Below are 23987 nucleotides of genomic sequence, written 5' to 3' on the forward strand. Positions count from 1 at the left end.
CAACGATTTCAGTGCAGCTTACATAGTTACGTCCAGTAGGTGTTGGCAAGGCACTGTTATGAGTGAGTCTGTCAGTCAGCAGACTATTCAGTGATTTCAGTCCAAAGGTCTGCTTTATTCAGGAACTAACTATGGCTATCAATATGTCAAGAGTGAATCCCGCATTTATATGCTGATGTAGGGGAGAGCGGAGCACAAAGTAACACTTTTTGACTTTCTCAGTTTGTGTACATCCACAGGAGGTTCAGAATATAATTTTTTTTATCCAGTAATTTTACACTTGTCTAGTATAAATATGTTGCTTTGTTTCATAATTACAGTGTATACGTTTTTCTTTATCTACCCTCAAAAAAATGGAAGTGAAATGTGACAACATGCCGCTGTACATTGTAACATCTAAGGGGCACGTTCTAACATGACCATTTGACACCTTAAAATGTTATCTGATCGAATGAAAAAAAATACATGACAAACTAAAATATTGTGTTAATAAAATAAAATAATTATTTTTTTCAAATAAAATAATGGCATTTTTTAAGAATTAAAAATATTCTGATTTTAGAGTTTGACAATGAAAACATTGCAATCAATAGGGCCTTTCGCACCGCAGGAAACTTTTCATAGTACCAGAACTAATTGTGGAACTACCCACTTTTTGCCGTTTTCGCACCGCAGGAACTGGGTGCGATTTTAGTGCCGGACTGCCTTTTTCGAGAACCAAATTAGCTCCTACTCCGGAGCAGGGTCTAACCAGCACAACTGGTATTACCCATGACATAAGTATACATTGATTGGCCAGACGCGTTTGAAAACGCCCTCACCCGTCATGATTAAAAACACTGTGTAACACACTGTAAACATTGTGTCAACTTATTTCGCAAGTATGACGAACAGCGATAAATATACGGACGCCGAAGCGCAGGCACTTGTAGCAAATGTAACACTGCCAGTTGTCTTTTGAGATTCAATCCTCCATTCCGTTCTTTCAATCGTTTTACGTATACGTCGACATTCCATGTCCATTATTGTGAAACCCGCGAGACACAACAAAAACACAGCTCCGATCACAGCGTCCTCCATCCTCCTGTTGTTAACGTTGTTCTTTTTTGTTAAAGTTGTTGAAAGCCGCGCACAAATGACGTCACTGTCGACCGGCTTATGTCACTTACTAGTACACACTAACTTAACGAATAAAAACCCAAAAATAATTAAACACAAACTAAACAACTAAACAACCCCATCACTCCAAATTTAAGATTCAACCCTAATTAAACACACCCGATCCAACTAATCAAGTCCTTCAGGCTTATTTGAAAGCTACATGGTATGAGTGTTGGAACAGGGTTGGAACAAAACTCTGCAGGGCTCCGGCCCTCCAGGAACTGAGTTTGACACCCTTGCTTTAAATGGTACTGGGAAACAGTTCGCGCAAAATTGTCCCAGTACTTTAGTACTGTACATTTAGTTCTGGCACTAATGCTTGGGAGAACCCACATAAACGAGAAAAAATGTGTTACATGTCTTGAAATAATAATTTCTAAACATCAAACATTGACTCTCAATCTATATTCACCTGTTTCTCATTGTTTCTCATTAAAATTCATTAAAGTAAATAGTGTAAATTACATCGCTAATGTCATAGAATAGCACAGCAGGGCACATTTTAACACAATGCGCAACTGGAATTTAAAACTCGTTAGCATTTTCTGCTAGTTATCAAAGCATAAAAAAAACGATCTAAACTGATAAATAACAGATTGGAGATTAAAATAATAGCAGATTTGTCTCATTTTAAATGAATAAAAAAAAAGCTGAAATAAAAAATTTACCTAAGCCATAATTTTATTTTTACTATGGTAAAATAAATGTTCAGAGATAACTTTCCAAAAAATTTTTTAATTTTGGCACTCATTTTTTTCTATATAATGTTGATATGGTAACTAATAAATACTGTAAATTTTGTTATGCTAGCAACAAATAAAACAACAAAACCTACTTCTCTTACAACCAACCAATCACCAACACTTTCTCATAGCTCACCTAACCCCCAAAACTATCGTATATAGAGAGAAAATCACCCCTCAAAAAAGTCAGTAAGAAGCTCCCTCTTCCAGACTTCCATTTTTAAGCTGAAGTTAGCTTCACCGGAGCGGCACCAATCAAGCAGTCATGTCAACGATGTCCTGCACTTAGTGGTCTTTAGACGTGGGGCGGGGCATTTAAAATTTAAAGAGACATGACAACTAGCCCATAAACAAACTTAATATAAATTATTGTAAATAATTAATTAACAAAATTAACCATATCTATTACATGAATTTAATCACATTTGTCATTATAATTTTTACTCAAAATGTCCCTAATGTCTTATGGGGGATCGCGGATCCCCCCAGCCCCCCTTCAGTTCGAGCACTGAATGTTATATTAACTGATTTATCATTTATAAATAATAATATTATGTAAGCATAATAAATTATCCTATCTGTCATACATAATGTATAGCATTAAAAAGTATTAAAAGTGTGAAATATTTTAAATAAAAAAAATAATTACACAATTATTTGAATCATAATTTAAGCAGAAAATAAGCTAAAAATGCATCCCATCCCTTCAGAATCGTCAAAAACGTGATAACTGTCAGAATGACTGATTTCAGCACACCAACTGAAGAGTTGTTTAGAAGTAAATAAAATAATCAAATAATGATAATGTGTTCTGTACCAAGTTCTCATTCATCTCATGTTTTTTCATGGTTTATTGTTGAGCTGTTGAATTGTTCTGTTAAAATAACCACTTCCAAGCCTTTGACGCTTTTTTAGCTTTAAGTGACAATTTACAGATGATCTGAAGACATCAGCATTAAATGAGGTGAAAACTGAACTATTGACATGAAATAAAGAGTCTTTTCAGCAGCTCTGTTAATATTGATGAGTCTCAGACCATCAACACTCATTCAACAAGACATTCAGGATCTGCTAGAAACCTATTGTTTGAGTCAAGATATATGATAAAAGCCAATTTCTCACAATATTTAGAAAACATAATACAAAAACAAACAGGTAAATAACTGCTGTAAAGCACCATAATATGCATGTCTAATCTAAATAGTTTGATTTTCTAATAACTATGCATTGCAATGAAGCAAGATCATTAACCTGATAAAGTTTTGTACAGAAACAATCAAGGACAATAAAACATCTTCAAATAAGAGCACCACAAAGCAATGTTTGAATGATTTCAGTGTCATATTTGATTAATATTTCGCTATATTAACATTTATCTATGGATCTCTCACGTGGCTCATTATAGGCTCAATGTAATCCTACCAGTCTCTGTTTTAGTATATATATATTTATATATATATATATATATATATATATATATATATATATTAAAAACTAACAGTTTTGATTTGCCAAAAATGTCAAAAGTATAGAAATAAAATGGCATAAAACTCACAAAATTGTCTGAATTAATTCCTCAGATTTTCCTTACATGAAACGTCCATTTTACGTCGTGGTAATAAAACCCCTGAAATTTAGGCCCTGTCCACATGGAGACACGTTTCGCTGTATACGCATAAATTTTGTATCGTTTAGGCATTTCGTCCACACGGATCCGGCGTTTTGGGAGAGTGAAACCGATATTTTTAGAAACTAGGTCCCAGAGTGAATAAATCTGAAAACGCCGCCTTTGCGTTTTCATGTGGACAGCGAGTCCGCATATTTTCTGAAACGATGACGTCATCAGCCCACGTCTTGCCCCAGTCAGACACTGCTACGGCACATAACCGCAACAAAAACATGAACAAACATTGAACGATTGTCTTTTTATTAATTAACATTAACACTGATTAATAAATGTATTGTTCCATGTTCGTTTTGTATACCGCACGTAAGGTTTATGTGCATAGTCCAAGTCTTCTTCTCCGTTTTTAGTGTATCTCTGTGGCAGAATTACAGCACCACATGCTGGTCTGGCATGTATGTTACATCGTTTTGTGGTTTCTTGTGGACACAGATATTTCTTGAGACGAGGAAAAAAAAGATATCGGATAGGGAAAGCTCTGGCTTGGAGTGGACGTAGCCTCAGTGAATGCCTATGCGAAATACCGTGAGCTGCTCTCCTAAAAAGACTCTGCTATTGGTTATTATTGGCGGGGTTTTTTGACGCTGAGTGTTTGAATAAAGATCTGTTGCCACCTGCAGGACACTCATTTTTACATTTTATAATACTTTTTTATAAGAGATTTTACATTTTTTTATACTTCTATTTTTCGTTACTTTTCTTTATTGTAGCTACATTATATTTGCACAAACAGGGCTGTAGCACCAAATCACGGGCAGATTATGCTGTTGAAATTGAAATATATATAACTTCTAAACATGTTGTCTCTGTAATGAGCCTAATGAGGGAAATTTCTATTCTTAATCTATTCATAAATGTGAATATAGATAAATATTAATGAAGTCTGACACAAGAAAACATATTTTAATTTTTGAAAGTTTTATGATCATTGTCAGTTTATGTAGCCTACACGAAAAACTGTCAAATGTTAATTATCTAATTACTTTACTGCATAACTGTAGTTAGTAGAAAACCAAACTAGATTATTCATATGGACATGTCAGGCTATGGTGTTGTTTATAGGTATTTACCTGATTGTTAGCATTTTTGTATTATTGATGTTTTATCCATGTCACATTGCGAGAAATAACAATATATTTCATTCGAACACTTGTAGGATTTTATCATAAATCCCGACTCAAATAATGTGTTTCTATCAGCAAACAGTCGGAATAAAGTGAGATGATCTGCTGATGATCTGAATGTCTTGTTGAATGAGTGTTGATCGTCTGAGGCTCATCAATATTAACGGAGCTGCTAAAAAGACTCTTTATTTCATGTCAATAGTTCCTGTTTTCACCTCATTTATTATGCTGATGTCTTCAATGAAAGGAGCTTTAAGTGGCAATTTACAGGAGATCTGGTGACAATACTGAGGGTACATGCTGGTACCAGTCTGTAGATGCATTTCTGTGTTTATGTTTTCAACTATTTGTCTTAACATTATTTAAAAAGAAAAAAAAAATACATTAATTATATTGTGCTGTGAAAACGATCTGCAGGAAGTGATATGTTTTTATTTTATTTTGGCAGATAGCTCCTTACATGCTGTGATTCACCCCCATCCAAACACCAACCACATCAACAGCATAATCACAAAGCTCCTCCCACAGTAATTCAGCAATAAATGCTGGAATATCTCCATCAGTTCACAAGTGAAGACGAGCATCAAAACATCAGGAAGAGCTGAAATCTGCAAAGAGTGATTTTTATTAAAGAGGACAGAGAGAAGATGAGAGATCCAGAACCCTGCAGAATCAAACACACTGAAGATACTGAACAACAAACAGGTTGGTGTTTATTCTTAATTCTTCATTAACAATGCTATGAAACATTAAGCATTACAATTTAAGTTTGTGGTACTCTTTCTGTTTAAAGGACATTTTATAATCACTTTCAGTTAAACTATATAATGTGTTAATAATTTAATTTCTTTATTAATGTGAATTTAGTTTTTAGATAAAGCAAAAATTTTTTAGATGTGATATGCTCTAATGTAGTTATGTACCTGTATTTAATAAGGATGGGTGTTGTCAAATTTCTGTTTTTCATGCTTTATTTATTATTCTTTTTCATTACTGCTGTCTATATTTGGATGGATTTAGAATATATTCTTTTATATTTACTAATATAGATATCTTATTGTATGTACGGGGCAAAAAAAAAAAAAGGATAAAAATGTGAACAATAGAAAGACAGACAGAACAGAAATGCATAGAATGTGTGAATTACCACATATGAGATTGCAGTTACTGAATGAACATTTTAAATTGATGTGTTTTTTGCATTGACGCTGTTACTTTTAATATAGTAATATAATGATTTACAAAGAGACAACACTATATTTGTAAAGCTCTGGTCTCTTCAAATATAGAATTAGGAGGACATCTGCTTCACTTACATAAATACTTAAATGTCTGAATTAGTTTTAAAAAAGTTAACTGATTTATTGATGATTTGGGCAAATCTGCTTCACTTACAGAAATTGATGTTCAGTGAAACTCCTCCCACAACAATCACACATTTATTTCACCAATAAATGCTGGAATATTCCCATCAATTCACAAGTGAAGACGAGCAGGAAGAGCTGAAATCTGCAAAGAGTGAGTTTATTACAGAGGACAGAGAGAAGAGGAGAGATCCAGAACACTGCAGAATTAAATACACTGAAGAACAAACAGGTTGGTGTTTATTATTGATCCTTCATTAGGTTATAAAGCATCAAGCAGATTTAGGTGTTTGTTGTAATATAAACAATATTTATAGCTGTTCAATAATCTAGATCAATGGTCCACAAAATTTTCACACAAACTTTCCACATGCAGTCATCCACTGCACTCAATAACACTTCTGCATACCACCTCTCTCACACTAGTCACAACATATTTTAAAAACGAGTACATATTTGCCATTATCCCTCTCTTATATTCCATAATGGAGCGCACATCCCGTGTAAGAGTCACGCCTGCTTCAACATCCTCTACATTACCACAGAACGATAAATTCCAACCAAAAAACACAAATATAAAACAAAATCATAACCCACTAAAACTAAACTATGAATTATGTCATGATATTTAATATTCACCAATGGCTAATAAATTCTCAGATTTTACTCAGCAGTGAGTTTATTACAGACACAAATACAAACTCAGGACAGACATTTTCACTCACCGAACACACTGACTGAGTTTTTCAGAGTTTCACTGGCCATCAAGCGATCGGTGCTATTTTTCAGTTGATCTAAATGGATGCGCAGCGCACCTGTATTTGACGTACCGTAAACTTTCGTGTGAAGGTGCACGACTCGCCATTGCTTTGTCTCACACACACGCAGAGAGAGAGAGAGAATTGACGTGCTACATGTAAACAATATTCTTTGTTGTTTTTTCCTGTCAAAATAATGATGTTCCTTTGGAATTCTTCAGCTTTTAAGAACTGTTGGGTTTTCCAGTAGTGGGCGGAACTAATGCGCAAACGACAATCTTATTGGCTGACGCTCACCTAATATCATCCCTGTATTGATTTCAGCAAATCAGTTCGAGCAAACGCACACAACCTGATTAATATTCATGAATTTAGTAGCTCATTAATCCTTAGTGCGTTTTCTATTGTTCTTATTAATAGAGATGCACCGATCGATCGGCCAGGGATCAGAATTGGCCGACCCCATCATTATCCCCCATTATTGACCACCCGTCACTATCAGTCTCACCTCTTTCCGATTTCGAGCCGATCATTTTTTGTTACCAGCGGCACATGCAATAACGTCAGCCGTACATTCTCACTCTCTTCTCTCTGACGACCCCTTCTCTCTCACACACGTCTCATTCGCACCGGTTAAATTGTGCTTGTACTGCGCATTATTTTAGTCATTCCAGTAATTTCTCAGTTGGTATGATGGCAGTAATAAGAAACAATTCCTATCGAATCAACATCAACTGCAAAAATAGATATAAATGATGCAAGATATGTTCACAATAAATGTTCTGATAGCTTTGCTGTTTGGACATTTATTGGGAGATTTTATTTTTATTATTTTTATAAATTTTTTATCCAGTGTTTGTATTCAGTTCTGATTTTAGTTTTTTTTCCCATGAGAACCCACTTCATATTAGCTCAATGGCACTCTTCTCTAAAACAGTGAATATACAGTTATATGACAGTTACATGTTATTACATTGACTGTAAATGCATTGAACACGTATAATATAATATAATATAATAATATAATATAATATAGTGTATGACAAATAAGAAAAATTCATTATAGTGTTATATGTGGTCTCCAGATCAATGCAAGTACACAATACATGTATGACCACAAGAACTTCATATCACTGTAAAAAAAATGACCGTTGAAATTTACAGAAAAACTATCCTATGAGTAAAAATCCATGACATAACAGAAAAGATATTGTAAACCCAAAACATAATTTTTTTGTTTAATTCACAGTGGGAATTTTTGTAAACTATTAAACATAAGTATTTTGTTATATTTACAATAACATATGTGATTGTAAATCAAAATTATTTGTTAAAATTACAAATTATTGGTATCAAAAAAACAGAGAAATACTGTAATACTCATAACAAAAACAAATTTTGTTAATTTGACATGCAAATATTGTAAAAAAACTAAAGTTTTAGTCTGTGGTTTTTTAAAAATACAAATAAAAGTATGTATGTCACTTTACAAGTTTATGCTGTAGACTAATTTTTAGCATGATTGATGAAACGATGCAAATTGAGGTAATACATTTTTTTCCACACAAAAAAATAAAATAAATTGTGAAACCTGAGAGGTTGCCCATCTATATATCTAAAAAAATATGGCTACAATTATAATAATATTGTTTTATAATTTAGGCTATTTGTTTGTAGCATATTGTACACTGTAAAAAAATCAGTGTCATTTTTAACTGTACAATTTTGTAAAAACGTACAAAAAAAAAAAGTAGTTAATAGGTAAAAGGAAGTTCCTGTACTATATACAGGGAAAAACTGTAAAAGATCTAATCCAGACCCCCCACATTTTCATGTAATTTTACAGTAAAATGGCTGTTAATTTTACAGTTTTTAGAAATAAAAAAAGGAAAAATCAAAAAATTTTTCATCCCCAAACTGTAAACAAGATCCCCATAATTTACAGTCAAAGTATTTTCGTTTAAAACTGTAAATGATATTCCAGAATTACCCTGTGTGACGCTCACATTTGAAAAAGTTATTTGTTTAAAAAAATCAAAAAAAAAAAAAAAAAAAAAAAAAAAAAAAAAAAAAAAAAAAAAAAAAAAAAAAAAAAAAAAAAAAAAAAAAAAAAAAAAAAAAAAAAAAAAAAAAAAATCAAAAAAAAAAAAAAAAAAAAAAAAAAAAAAAAAAAAAAAAAAAAAAAAAAAAAAAAAAAAAAAAAAAAAAAAAAAAAAAAAAAAAAAAAAAAAAAAAAAAAAAAAAAAAAAAAAAAAAAAAAAAAAAAAAAAAAAAAAAAAAAAAAAAAAAAAAAAAAAAAAAAAACTTTACAGGTAATAAATTAAAAATATTTTGTTATCAGTTGTACATTTGGGCTTTATGTTACATTCTGCTGTTTAATGAAAGTTTATGGAATTTGTTTAAGTATCGTGTGTCACCAGATGGTGTTTTTGTGTTTGCCTGAATGACTTTGTGACCCCCTTGTGCACCTTCTATATATGTAATATAAAACTTCGCTTTGTGGCGAAGCTACTTGTGAGAACTTCGATTCTTAATGTGGCTTTTCTTTTACCACCTGCATTATTATGGTGGTTGGGTCAGTATGTTGGAAGGTACAAAAACAGATTTTAATAGCAGTGTGCGTTGTTGAATTTACCATGGTTTTACATTCAAATTTTCTTGTTTGTAAATAACAGTTTTATACTGTAAAATTTACCAGTTTTTGGCAGTAATTGTGTGTACAGTTTTTCCTGTATTTTTACAAAAGTATTCTGGCAACCCCAGCTGCCAAAATTATTTTGTAAAAAAACTACAGACTTTTTTTTCAGTGTACTGTAAAATTTACAGTTTTTGGCCGTAATTGTGGTTTAACAGTTTTTCTGTATTTTTTACAAAAAGTATTTCTGGCGACCCAGCTGCCAAAATTATTTTGTAAAAAACTACAGGACTTTTTTTTACAGGTGACTGTAAAATTTGACAGTTTTTTGGCCGTAATTGTGTTTACCAGTTTTTCTGTATTTTTTACAAAAGTATTCTGGCAACCACAGCTGCCAAAATTATTTTGTAAAAACTACAGACTTTTTTTTACAGTGTATCAATGCAAGTACACAATACATGTATGACCACAAGAACTTCATATGCTTTTTTTTTGTGTTTAGATAAATCATTCAGAGAGGTTTGACCAAACTGTTAAACTAGGTTATTTTCAAATCATCCAAGCACCCGATTGATTTATTTGATTATTATGACTAAGTAGTATTAAATTGTAAAGAAAGATCCATCTTTGAAATCTGATTGGTTGATAACTTTTGACAACGTTTAATTCAGGTGTGAAATGCATTCGTATCAGGAATGTTTATTTTGTTTCCAATTGTTTTTTTTGTTTTTTTGTTTTTTTACAGAAACACTGAATGACCAAAAAAGCACCAGTTTACAAATGTATTGTGTGTGTTAAATTATATATAAATTTTATATATATAATGTGTGTATATATACTATTATATAATATATAATATATTATATATATATATATCGATTATATATATATCTAATATATATATATATAGTACAGGTCAAAAGTTTGGGAAACATTACTATTTTTACTGTTTTTGAAAGAAGTCTCTTCTGCTCATCAAGCCTGCAATTTATTTTGATTCAAAAATACAGAAAAAAACAGTAATATTGTGAAATATTTATTACAACTTAAAATAATAGTTTTCTATTTGCAATATACTTTAAAAAAAATAATTTATTCCTGTGAGGCAAAGCTGAATGTTCAGCATTCATTACTCCAGCCTTCAGTGTCACATGTAACATCCAGTCTATCACCTGATCATTTAGAAATCTTTCTAATATTCTGATTTATTATGAGTGTTGGAAACAGTTCTGCTGTCTAAATATATATTTGATGAATAAAAGGTTAAAAAGGAACTGCATTTATTCAAAAAAAAAATTCTAATAATATATATCCTAATAATATATTTTCTTTACTATCACTTTTTATCAATTTAACACATCCTTGCTGAATAAAAGTATTGATTTTATTTAAAAAAAGGAAAGAAAAAAAAATAAATTACTGTAGTGTATATTGTTATTACAAAATATTTATATTTTAAAAACTTAGCTTCTTTTTTTTTATTATTTACTTTTTATTCATCAAAGTATCCTAAAAGAGTATCACATGTTCTGAAAAAATATTAAGCAGAACAACTTCCAACAACTATAATAAATAATCATAATAGAATGATTTCTAAAGGATCATATATATATGAAATAAAAAACAAAAAAAAAACAGAAACATTATCACACTCAGTCTAGGTAATAAACTAAAAAATTTACTAGCCAATGGCGATTCAATTGCTAAGGTGTCCGTGTCCGTAGAGGGTTGATGTGGGCAAACAGTGCAATTACATTTGTTTACCTATTTGCACATTATCTTATATTTTATTCCTCTTTTATATTCCATAGTTGAGTGCACACCCCATCACACCTGCCACAACATCACTCACTGTTTACACTCTGTTTACACTGAGCAGCAGGTGCACTTTTTGACCACAAAATAGTGACACTATATTTTGCCTGCGAGAAACAACATGCTCAGTTGAATGTTAGGCGGCCAATATAATTTAAAAAACTGGCACATTTCAGTATTTTATTCACATACCCCCTCCATCACTTCCTTGTACCCCAGTTTGAAAACCTCTGATTTAGAATGAAGCCACAAATAATTGTAGACACTTTTTGCAACAAAATTAATTGTGTAGTTGATCAAATAAATGTATTAGTTCTCCCTACAGAAACATGAGATTTGTTCCTATAATGTTTTAACATTAATCATTTGAAGAACAATGTTCCTCATTCATTGAAAGTTTCCAAGTCGCATAGTTTATGAAAATACTTCAAAGTTACCAAAATTTTTAGTGACGTTGTGGAGAAAACGTTGTGTTGAGTTGCTCTCAAACCATGAGTGTTCACACTGTGAAAAGAGACCCAATTGGTCAGGAATCCTGAAAACACATGAGATAATCCACACTGGAGAGAAACCATTAACTTGTGATCAATGTGGTAAGTTTTTGTGTTTGTGTGTGCTTTAGTCCTGCAGAAGCACAATAAAGCCTGGGCGACAGAGCGAGACTCCGTCTCAAAAAAAAAAAAAAAAAAAAAAAAAGTCTCACAAAAAAAAAAAAAAAAAAAAAAAACATTCAGAAAATGCATACTGGTGTGAGAGAGTACATGTGCATTGAGTGTGAAAAGACTTTTACTCCAGCAAACAGTTTAAAACAGCATGAGAGGATACACTCTGGAGAAAAACCTTACAAGTGTTTACACTGTGACAAGAGATTCAGTGATTCAGGTCACGTAAAAACACATGAGAAGATCTACACTGGAGAGAAACCACACTCATGTTATCAGTGCGGGAAGAGATTCACAATAAAAGGAAACCTTACAGTACACATGAGAGTTCATACTGGAGAGAAACCATTCACTTGTGATCAATGTGGGAAGAGTTTCACACAATCAGCAAACCTTAAGGAGCACATGAACATCCACACTGGAGAGAACCCGTATCCATGTGATCAATGTGGTAAAACATTTATGTGGCATTCAGCACTGAACAGACACTTGAAAGTTCATACAAAGGAGAAGACACATTCATGTCATTTGTGTGGAAAGAGTTTTTCACGTCTACAAAGTTTGAAGGAACATCAGAAAATACATACTGGTGTGAGAGAGTACATGGTACCTTTGAGTGTGAAAAGACTTTACTTCAGCAAACAGTTTAAAAAACAGCATGAGAGGATTCACTCTGGAGGAAAAACCTGGAGAGAAAAAACCGTTCACTTGTGATCAATGTGGGAAGAGTTTTTACACAATCAGCAAAACCTTAAGGATCACATGAACATCCACACTGGAGAGAGAAACCGTATGCATGTGATCAATGCGGCTAAAAACATTTATGCGGGCTTCAATACTGAACAGACACTTGAAAGTTCATACAAAGGAGAAGGACACATTCATGTCATTGTGTGGAAGAGAGTTTTCACGTCTACAAAGTTTGAAGGAACATCAGGAAATACATACTGCTTTGAGAGAGTACATGTACTTTGAGTGTGAAAAGACTTTAGCAGGACAGTTTAAAAACAGCATGAAAGGATCCACACTGGAGAGAAACCCACACTCATGTGATCAGTGCGGGAAAGAGATTCACAATAAAAGGAAACCTTACGAGAGTTCATACTGGAGAGAAACCGTTCACTTGTGATCAATGTGGGAAGAGTTTTACATAATCAGCAAACCTTAAGGATCACTTGAATAGCCACCCTGGAGGGAAGTGGCACACATGTGATCAATGCGGGAAAACATTTATGTGGGCTTCAATACTGAACAAACACTTGAAAGTTCATACAAAGGAGAAGCCACATTCATGTCGTGTGTGGAAAGAGTTTTTCACTTTTATAAAGTGTTTGAAGGAACATCAGAAAATACATACTGCTGTAGGAGTACATGTAATTTGAGTGTGAAAAGACTTTTACTTCAGCTGAAAATTTAAAACAGCACCAGAGGATTCACACTGGAGAAAAAAAACCTTGTAAGGGTTCACACTGTGACAAGAGATTCAGTCACGAGAGGATTCACACTGGAGAAAAAACCGTATCACTGCACTGACTGTGGGAAGTGTTTTGATCATTCATCTGCTCTACACTGACATACAAAAAACATTCACAGTAAGTAGATCATCAGATACATCACTTTAAGGTCTGATGTCATGTCATCACATGCGACACAATAATGCATCAAGCAATAAAATATCATCTGCATAAATCTGTCATTAGAAGTGACATGACAAAGAAACATTATCTAAAGTTTACTGAGTGAATAAAGATCATCATCATCAAAAAAACCAGATTCAACTGAGATTCAGACTCAACTCAAAGATAGAGTTCCTCGTCAAAGAACAATGTCAAAATGTTTTATCAGTTTGCTTCATCATTGTATTTTTCTTATGAGTTTCATATTACGTTCAATTGTCTTATTATGCATGTGTCCACTTCTAGTTTGCTGTATCTTTTATGAAGGAAAAAAGTAGAAGTTTTTCACAAAATGTTATTTGTTCGGGGCAGCTGAAGAGGCACTGTAATCACTTTTAAGAGAGCTGAGATTTTTTTTTAATTGTTTTTTTTTCTTTTTACCTTTAAAAAACCCCCCCCTTTTCTTCACTGTTGTTTTTTTTAAAATTACTAGTTATCTTCCACATATGATGTATTCGGAAAAACCCAGATGCAAATATATGACATGTAGCTTTGCAAACTGTTCCTTATTTTCTTCTCTTGTAAGAAGGGATGGGTATCTGAACCTGGGCATTTAAACAAGCCCTGGGGCTAAAATTCTGATGTGTCTTGAGGACTTTCTGGCTGCTGCATGCATGTGTCTGTTATGTCCACTTTACTGTAGTAATTCATTATTATAAGTTTACACCACTGACCTATAATAGAGAACTGAATTGCTGATGAAACATCATAGAAGTGTAACATTTAGACCAATCAGACACAATTTTTTAATTATGTTTTATTAACAAGGTTTGGGAGGAGCTCGATCAGATAATCAAACAACTCGTTTAGCTAACCATCCTAACTAGCACAATACGTACGTACATCACCTAAAGGATTATTAGGAACACCTGTTCATTTTTCATTAATGCAATTATCTAATCAACCAATCACATGGCAGGTGCTTCAATGCATTTAGGGGTGTGGTCCTGGTCAAGGACAATCTCCTGAACTCCAAACTGAATGTCAGAATGGGAAAGGAAAGGAGATTTAAGCAATTTTGAGCGTGGCATGGTTGTTGGTGCCAGAACGGGCCGGTCTGAGTATTTTCACAATCTGCTCAGTTTACTAGGATTTTCACGCACAAACCATTTCTAGGGTTTACAAAGAAGGTGTGAAAAGGGAAAAAACATCCAGTATGCGGCAGTCCTGTGGGCGAAAAATGCCTTGTTGATGCTAGAGGTCAGAGGAGAATGGGCCCGACTTGATCAAGCGATAGAAAGAGCAACTTTGATTGAAATAACCACTCGTTACAAACTGAGGTATGAAGCAAAGCATTTGTGAAGCCACAACATGCACAACACTTGAGGCGGATGGGCTACAACAAGCAGAAGACCCCACCGGGTACCACTCATCTCCACTACAAATAGGAAAAAGAGGCTACAATTTGCACGAGCTCACCAAAATTGGACAGTTGAAGACTGGAAAAATGTTGCCTGGTCTGATGAGTCTCGATTTCTGTTGAGACATTCAGTTAGAGTAGAGTCAGAATTTGGCGTAAACAGAATGAGAACATGGATCCATCATGCCTTGTTACCACTGTGCATGTGCTGGTGGGTTTGTGGTGGTGTAATGGGTGGTGGGGGATGGTTTCTTGGTGCACACTTTAGGCCCCATAGTGAGCCAATTGGGCATCGTTTTAAATGCCATGGGCCTTACCTGAGCATTGTTTTCTGACCATGTTCATCCCTTTTATGACCCACCATGTACCCATCCTCTGATGGCTACTTCCAGCAGGATAATGCACCATGTCACAAAGCTGGAATCATTTCAAATTGGTTTTCTTGAACATGGACACTGCGTTCACTGTACTAAAATGGCCCCCACAGTCACCAGATCTCAACCAAATAGAGCATCTTTGGGATGTGGTGGAAACGGGAGCTTCGTGCCCTGGATGTGCATCCCACAAATCTCCATCAACTGCAAGATGCTATCCTATCAATATGGGCCAACATTTCTAAAGAATGCTTTCAGCACCTTGTTGAATCAATGCCACATAGAATTAAGGCAGTTATGAAGGTGAAAGGGGGTCAAACACAGTATTAGTATGGTGTTCCTAATAATCCTTTAGGTGAGTGTATATATGTGCAGTCTACCTACCCCTGTCCTGTAACAGTTTTCTGGCATTCGGCTTTGCTCCTTTGGCCATAATATCACAGATTCAACTTTTTCCGTACAATGACGAGTCCTGTATTGGGGATTTTTTGTATTCTCCGTCGCAACCTACAGGCCAGGCTAACTCCTTTTTCGGCCAGTCACTGCTGCCGAGCACCAGGCTTCATCACAGCCGCCACCAATAGTTCGAGCAAAGCCCCGAACTCGCCTCCCTCGTCACCACCATCGTCCCGCACAAGACCCGGCTCTCCTCGGGCTTTGGGTCGCAGCGGCAGGCCTCAAATGAGCCTCGGCCGTCCCCCTAGTTCATAACCTCATTTACTTCCCGCTTCGGCTTAACTCTTCATCGCGGCTCTTCAGGCCGCAGCACCACATGTAGCCAGGCCTCCAGCTCTTGTAGCCATAGACATAAATACTATGTGACGAGTGAGGCGGGGCCGAGAGCCGTGGGAATGGAGCGAGGCCGGTGGAGTGATTGGGAAATTGAGCGAACACCGTGAGTGGGTGTCTACCCCAACCCCTCTCCCGTTTGACCTCCCACGCTCTTTTTTATCCCACACCTCATCACATACTACTATTACTTATGTCTATGCTTGTAGCAGTCGCCAGCGCGCGAGGCTGCATTTTTCCACTAACGGCGCAGGCCATGGTGCAAATAATGTTTTTAGGTGAAGACGCTAAAGGTAGGTTGTTTTTGTTGCTAAAAGTTTAAATAAAACATGATAACATTATGGATGTTGATGTCATTTGTAACCATGACACAAAAACTGCGTAGAACTCGCAATGAAATTATTCACATTTTCTGTATTCATTTTCACTAGCATTTTTTACCTGTATTTTAAATCACACATTGTACTCGGATAAACAGATAAGATGGAAATTGATTTTTGAGAAAATAACTGCAATAGTGTACCTAAATTTACAATTATAGGTGGAACAACGTTCGTAAGTCGGGAGGCAGGAGGGCTAGGAACCCAGTGAACATTTAAATAAAACTTTAATAATAAAATAAACACAAAACTGAAAATAGTGTGACAGCCCCTCATGGACGACTGCCGGGCACAAACAGAAACAAAACACAAAATAAAATCCAAGCCTGGTCCTCTCTCGTCTTACACATTCGTCGCTCCTCCCTTTATCCTTCCTGAGCTCCTCCTGTGGGAACTCGAGACCGGTGAGTTGACGCAGGTGTCGCACATTCTCATTAACTCCACCATCTTGCTCCTCTCCCATGGCTCTTGGCCCCGCCCCTCTCGCCTCAAGGTGCAAACTAACAAAGATGTATCATAAAAAAACATTAAAATTATTATTGAACAAGTGCAACTAGCAGCTAATTTGCATGTGTTGTGCATAACTGCTAGGCACTCTTTCCAAGTCTACCAGCTGATGTGCTGCTTGGCCTGGCTAGCTGTTTCAGTACTTACTACAGGGTTCCCACGGGTCCCTTGAAATCCTTGAAAGTTTGTGGAATCTGAAAATTTTTTCAAGGCCCTGGAAAGTTTTTGAAAATAAGCATACATAGATACAGGTCCTTGAAAGTTCCTTTTAGAAGTTTTAAGTTAACCTCAAGGTGTGGGAACCCCTGTTACTACTTTTGCATGGTTAAGAGGAAAAGCATGTCTTTATCGTCATTTTATCACTTTTTTAAAAATGTTGTCAAAGTCTCATATTTCCCCATGCTACTTCTAACCTCTCTTTCTTTTCAGTGGTCTCCAGCTCCCGTAACACACGCTAGAGTGAGGCTGCTTTGCTAGCTGTGCAGTGCCTGCTACCAGGCTCTTCAGCATCTTCCCCCAAATATCACAAGCCCCCATGGGACTACAGCAGCTGAAACAAGCGCAAAGCTGCTTATACTTCCCTCTCGCAACACATGCCCTCACATCTCAGTCTTTTCCTCCTGTTATTTTTAATACCTTTTCCTTTTCAGTGACTTCCAGCTCCCATAGCAGATGCTAGCAAGAGGCTTCCTCTGCTATCTGTGCAGGCTGCACAGGCTCTTCAGGATGTCACAAACCCCACTCCCTCCCATGGCCTACAGCAGCTGCGGGAAGCATGAGGCTGACTCCGCTTGCAACTCAGGCCCACACATCTCGGGCTTTTCCTCCCATTTGTAATTACCCACTTTTTTTTTCAGTGGCCTCCAGCTCCCATAGCAGACATTAGTCCAGAGGCCGATTTTAAATGTCCAGGCTGCCTCTGCTGACAATGCAGCCCATGCTCCCCTTCCTCATAGCTTCCTTTTTCATTTAAAATACTTTGTCTTTCCAAGATGAAGTTCCGGCTCCCCTTGAGCTTTCAAGACAGCAGCACGCTGTCAGCAAGTTTGGGCCATGGCCCAGAGTCGGCTTGATCCTCACACTGCATTGGCTTACTGCTCTTCTCACCCAATTACTGTGGCGTTTTCAGCTACAACGCTGCACGCTATGGCTCCCTTCTTTCTACCTCCGGAGGCAGACGTTAGTGTGAGGCTGCCTCCGCTAGCCACTCAAGCTCAGCAACCTTACTCCAACCCTTCCTCTACTCCTTTTCCCTATCAATGGCCAACAGCACCCGCTGCAGACATCCAAGCAGCGCATCATCAGTCGCAACGCAAGCTTACTGGCCTCCCTCCATCATTTCCTTCTACCTCTTCTCTACATGCTTCCCTAAGCACCAGAGGCTAATCTATGCATAAGGCTGTCTCCGCAAAGGTTACGGCCCCCCTTATCTTCCTTCCAACCCTTCTCTCTAATCTAAACCCCAGTACAATTCATTCACAGCAGTTCTAATTACCTACCCCATAAAAAAAAACCCCCCTCAAATGCTGCAGATCAGGTTACCAACCCTGTGCCTAATACTATCAAGTCTCAGATTTTCTTCATAATTATTCTCGTCTTAGAGAAAAATGGTATCTGGTTAGGATTTCCAGTCAGAATTTAGACCGAATCATAGTACTGAGGACTGCTCTCCTTAGAGTCTCCTTGCAGAGAACGTTAATTAATGCGTTCATGACCTCAAGGTTAGATTATTGTAATGCTTTATTGGGTGGTTGTTCTGCAAGCTTAATAAACAAACTCCAGCTAGTTGAAAATGCAGCAGCTAGAGTTCTTACTAGAACCAGGAAGTATAACCATATTAGCCCGGTTCTGTCAAAACTGCACTGGCTCCCTTTCAAACATCGTATAGACTTATAAAGCCCTAAAAACTCTGGCAATTTGATAATACTTAGAATTTCAAAATCAATAGCGGGCGGGAGATCCTTTTCCTATTTAGCACCAAAACTCTGGAAATAAACTACCTGACATGGTTCAGTAGGCAGACACAACTCTGTCAGTTTAAAATCTAGATTAAAGACACCACCTCTTTAACTTGGCTTCACATAAACCACTAACACATTTCTAATATTCAAATCTATTAAAGGATTTTTAGGATAAATTTATTAGGAAAATTGGAACCGGGAAAAAACACTTCCTATAACACACAATGGTACTTGCTACATTGTTAGAAGAATCGCATTTACACTAATTTTCTAGTCTGTTTCTCTATTCTTATTGAGGTCAACTGTAGCCACCAGATCCAGTCTATATCCAGATCAGATGGTCACTGCAGTCACCCGGATCCAGTACGTGTTCAGCCCAGATGGTGGATCAGCACCTAGAGAGGGACCTCTACAAGCCCTGAATTTTAGAGGAGACCAGTACAACTAGACGAGCCCTAGAGACAGATCCACAGTCAAGACCTTGTCTCTTAGACGGCCACCGGAACAAGACCACAGGAAACAGATGATTTTTCTGCACAATCTGATTTTGCTGCAGCTTGGAATTGAACTGATGGTTTTCATCTTGGCCAGAGGAAAACTGTTTTCTCCCAAGGTTTTTTCTCCATTCTATCACCGATGGAGTTTTGGTTCCTTGCCGTTGTCGCCTCTGGCTTGCTTAGTTGGGGACACTTCATGTTACAGCAATATCGTCAACATGATTGCACAGATACTATTTAAAAAATGAACTGTGCTGGATGATGACATCACTGAATTCAATGATGAACTGCCTTTAACTGAAAAATGAGTGTTCTTTTGCATTATTATTATTATATAATTATTATCCTAATTAATACTGTTCAGTTGCTTTGTCACAATCTGTATTGTTAAAAGCGCTATATGAATATTACATTTACTTGCGTAAGTTTTTGAAAAAATCAAACTTTATACAGAGGTGGGTAGTAACGAGTTACATATACTCCGTTACATTTACTTGCGTAAGTTTTTGAAAAAATTATACTTCTAGGAGTAGTTTTAAATCACTATACTTTTTACTTTTACTTGAGTAGATTTTGTGAAGAAGAAGAAACTGTACTATTACTCTGCTACATTAGGCTACAATGAGCTCGTTACCTTTCCTTTTACCTCTTTGATATACTACGCGTCATTGTTTTATTTTGACAGAGAGTGAGACTTCCGCTAAAGGCTCTACCACGTGACTGCTTCACCAATCAAACGTAGTTGTGCAGTCTCGTCACGTGACCATACTCAATCTCAGCGGCGTCCGGCGGGACGGGTTAGCTTTACAGTTGTAGCAAAACAAAAATGTCAAAATCAACCATCGGCAATGCAGACACAGGCAAGGAGGAACACCCCTGGCCTCATATTGAAAGCATGTTTACCTTAGTAAAAGTTGCGCGAAACAGCAGAGTAAATTATGCAACAAAAACAAACGGACCATTTCAGCATTCAAAAACTCAACATCTAACTTGAGCGGTAGCGGTAAGTTTTCTAAATTCTTTTTTTATTTATTTTATTTTTTGCTGTGGATAGGCGAATGTTTGTCTTTTAGGTTACATATGTTTTAAACATTTCCTATATATATATATATATTATGGGTGGAACGGTACATGTATTTGTATTGAACCGAAATGGTATGGGCGTCACGGTTCGGTGCATACATTTACACGGAAAATAACTTACACGGTATAAAAATAAATAAAACTTGAGTGCAAATTAAATAATGTAATGCAGAACTACTGTTAGATACGTGGGTTCTTTAGGGACAACTTATCTGTAGCCCCACCTTAGCTCTGAAGTAGGCTGCGATGTAAAGATTGCAATTCTGTAGTATGTTGTGTGTGTGAGAGAGAGAGGCGCGGGCGCGATCGAAAAGTCACAAAGTGTTTACTTATATTTGTGCGTGTGTGTGTGAGGCGCGGGCGCGATCGAACAGTGGAAACATAAAAACATACTCCGTCATTTTGTTTATGCAGGACATCATTCAAACTGCAAAGTGTTTAAGTTACTGTTAATTAAAATTTTAAGGAAAACAAATATATTAATCTGAAATGTAGCAAATTAATTTTCAAATTAATTTTAATTTTCAATTCATTCAGGTACACTTACCAAACAGAGACCTATGTACCGTTCCACCCCTAATATATATATGTAATATATTCCACCCCTAATATATATATATATATATACACATATATATAATCAAATTTGATGTGATAAGTCACGTTTAATGTCTTGATCTCCATGTAGCCTCACAGATTTTTTTTTTATGCACATAGGGTTCACCCAAACAAACTGTCTAAATACACCGACTTTATAGAGAACCACAGAAAGCGCAAGTCCTCCTCTTCCAGTGATACTTCTGTGAAAAATGCAAAAATCACAGCCTTCTCTGCCCCAGGGCGGGTAACACAAGCAACCCTTGACAAGATGGTGCTAAATTTTGTATGTGAGGCCAACCAACCATTTCCTGTGGTTGAGACGCCATCCTTCAAGACTTTGATAGAAACCTTGCAACCTCATACAGTAATGACAAGGAAAACGTTATGCACAAGAATACAAGAAGCTGCAAAACACAAGAAGAGCATACTCATTAAAAACTGAGTGCTGTGAACTATGTTGCTACCACAACAGACTGCTGATCTGCCAGACAACGTAGCTACTTAGGTGTCACCTGTCACTGGATAGACAACACCTCACTGGAGAGAAACTCCGCTGCATTAGCTTGTATAAGGCTCAAAGGCTCGCACACGTTTGATGTCCTTGCTGCTGCATTAGAGGAAATACATTCTGAGTACCACATCAGGGAAAAAGTGACCAGGATGACAACAGACAGCGGCTCAAATTTCCTGAAGGCCTTTCGATTATATGGTGAGGAGATAGAGGAGGAAGCCACCAATGAACAAGAGGAAAGTGACTCCACCCTTGATGATGCAACAGAAGATCAGAGTGAGTCAGAGGTGGAGTATTAAGATGTGTCTGCTATTCTGGATGACAACACAGGCCTTGAATACCAACTTCCAAGGCACCAAAAGTGTGCATGCCATCTCCTCAATCCTATATCCACAGTTGATGCCACTGCTGCAGGAGGAGCTGCAAACAAAACCTAAAAGAGGCTGTCTCGGTCTGCTTTTGCAAAATGTCATGCTCTGGAATAAAACCAGCAGGTCAACCATGGCTCATGAAAGAGTGGAACGTGAATGCAAGCTGCAGTTTCTCCGACCCAATCAGACACGCTGGAGCTCCCTGTTCCTCACTGTAGAAAGGATTGTGCGCATTCACCGAGAGCAAGGAGAACAAGCAATTCGCAATGTCTGCACAGCATTAAAGATAAAGATGTAAGTTGACAAGCTTTATATTTTGTTTTTAAAGAATAATAATAATAAAAAAAAGTCTTGCTGATTAATGGGTGAATCCAAGCAACTAAGTTTTCTTTGCATGGTGGTGTGACAATTGTGGATGACTTGAATGAAATAATGTAATTTATTTTATTTTTATTTATTTGTGTATTTAACATGTACAATGCATAATAAGGACATTGTACCAGAAATAGCTATAAGTAATTTTTTTATTGTTACATCTTTTATAGGTTCAATCCAGCTGAAATGGGGTTTTTGGTCGAGTATGCTGCTGTGATGAAGCCTGTTGCCATGGCCCTTAATATCCTCCAAGGGGAATCATCTGTGCATATGGGCCTCCTGCTGCCAACACTTTACCAGTTGCGGGACAAGCTGAAGAGGTTGAAGTCATCTTGTAAAATGTGTACATCTCTTGTTCACACCCTGCAGCAAGGGATCCAGAAACGTTTTGGAGACGTCATGAAAGAGCCTGAGCTGATTGCAGCAGCAATACTCCTACCAAGATTCAGAACATCCTGGACCACAGAGGAGAACATCTTAAATGCTGGTAAATATACTTGTTTATCAATTCAAATATGAACTAGTAGACATTGACCTATATAAATCTGTATAATGTTACTGTCATTTAGGATTATAGTGTGTCAGTGACAAACCACAGGGTGGCAATATAGTTAGAAACTCAGGTAGCTTTTAATGTCAAACACCAGCAGCTTGACAGCCTATACAGTAGAAGGGTAAGAATAATGTGCAGACCTAATTATCTTGAAAAACGATTTCTCTTGCCACAGGCCTTGACTACATCAGAAATCACCTCGACACCGACTTGGATGATATCACCAGCACAAACAGCAGCCTCTCTGATGAAGATGACTTCTTTGCATCCATGGAGTTGGGAAAATCACAAGTAGGAGAGCTGGAGAGGTACCTTTCATGTCTGTCCCCTGCAGGTATGGATCTCCTCCACTCCTTTCCTCACATCAAGAAGCTGTCACTCAAAGTCAACACAGGTCTTCCTGCATCTGCAGCCTGTGAGAGACCTTGAGAGCCAACTACTGTTGAAGCTTAATAGTGACATCACTGAGTAATTCTTTTGTGAAGTTGTTTGTTTCTGCATGTTTTGTCACACACACACACACACACACACACACACACACACTCTCTCACACACACACACACACACACACACACACACTCTCTCACACACACACACACACACACACACACACACACACACACACACACACTCACTCTCTCACACACAATCACTCTCTCTCTCACACTCTCACACACACTCTCTCTCTCTCTCTCACACACACACACACTCTCTCTCTCTCTCTCACACACACTCTCTCTCTCTCTCTCACACACACACACACACACACACACACACACACTCTCACACACCCACACACACACACACAAACACTCTCTCTACACACAACTCTCTCTCACACACACACACACACACACACTCTCTCTCTCTCTCTCTCTCTCACACACACACACACACACACACACACACACACACACACACACACACACACACTCTCTCACACTCTCTCACACACACAGTTTATGAGAGTTATGGGCTGCCTTGTTCTAGTTCTGTCTGCAAAG

General features: G+C 36.7%; 1 protein-coding gene and 1 long non-coding RNA gene across 3 annotated transcripts; both read left to right on the top strand.

Moving 5' to 3' along the window:
* Window positions 1-5263: 5263 nt before the first annotated feature.
* Window positions 5264-11927, top strand: LOC122136618. 2 transcript variants are annotated; one of them, XR_006154266.1, is made up of 3 exons: window positions 5264-5417; window positions 6110-6308; window positions 11907-11927. It is a non-coding gene; the product is annotated as an uncharacterized LOC122136618 (long non-coding RNA). The 2 variants fall into 2 exon arrangements; XR_006154267.1 differs by lacking the exon at window positions 11907-11927 and adding an exon at window positions 10215-10241.
* Window positions 11928-21324: 9397 nt separating this feature from the next.
* LOC109087493 lies at window positions 21325-23552 on the top strand. Its single transcript, XM_019101682.2, has 3 exons — window positions 21325-22349; window positions 22601-22917; window positions 23159-23552. The coding sequence occupies exons 1-3, from the start codon at window positions 21910-21912 to the stop codon at window positions 23410-23412; spliced, it is 1011 nt and encodes a 336-aa protein (XP_018957227.2). The 5' UTR covers window positions 21325-21909; the 3' UTR covers window positions 23413-23552.
* Window positions 23553-23987: the final 435 nt, after the last annotated feature.

The sequence above is a fragment of the Cyprinus carpio genome, chromosome B3 (assembly GCF_018340385.1).
Source record: "Cyprinus carpio isolate SPL01 chromosome B3, ASM1834038v1, whole genome shotgun sequence".
NCBI lineage: Eukaryota > Metazoa > Chordata > Actinopteri > Cypriniformes > Cyprinidae > Cyprinus > Cyprinus carpio.

Excerpts from the sequence above, each read along its gene's own strand:
- LOC109087493 (XM_019101682.2), top strand. The coding sequence starts at position 21,910 with ATGAACAAGAGGAAAGTGACTCCACCCTTGATGATGCAACAGAAGATC. Across the intron at positions 22,350-22,600 it reads ACAGCATTAAAGATAAAGAT|GTTCAATCCAGCTGAAATGG; the intron begins GTAAGTTGACAA and ends CATCTTTTATAG. Across the intron at positions 22,918-23,158 it reads GGAGAACATCTTAAATGCTG|GCCTTGACTACATCAGAAAT; the intron begins GTAAATATACTT and ends CTCTTGCCACAG.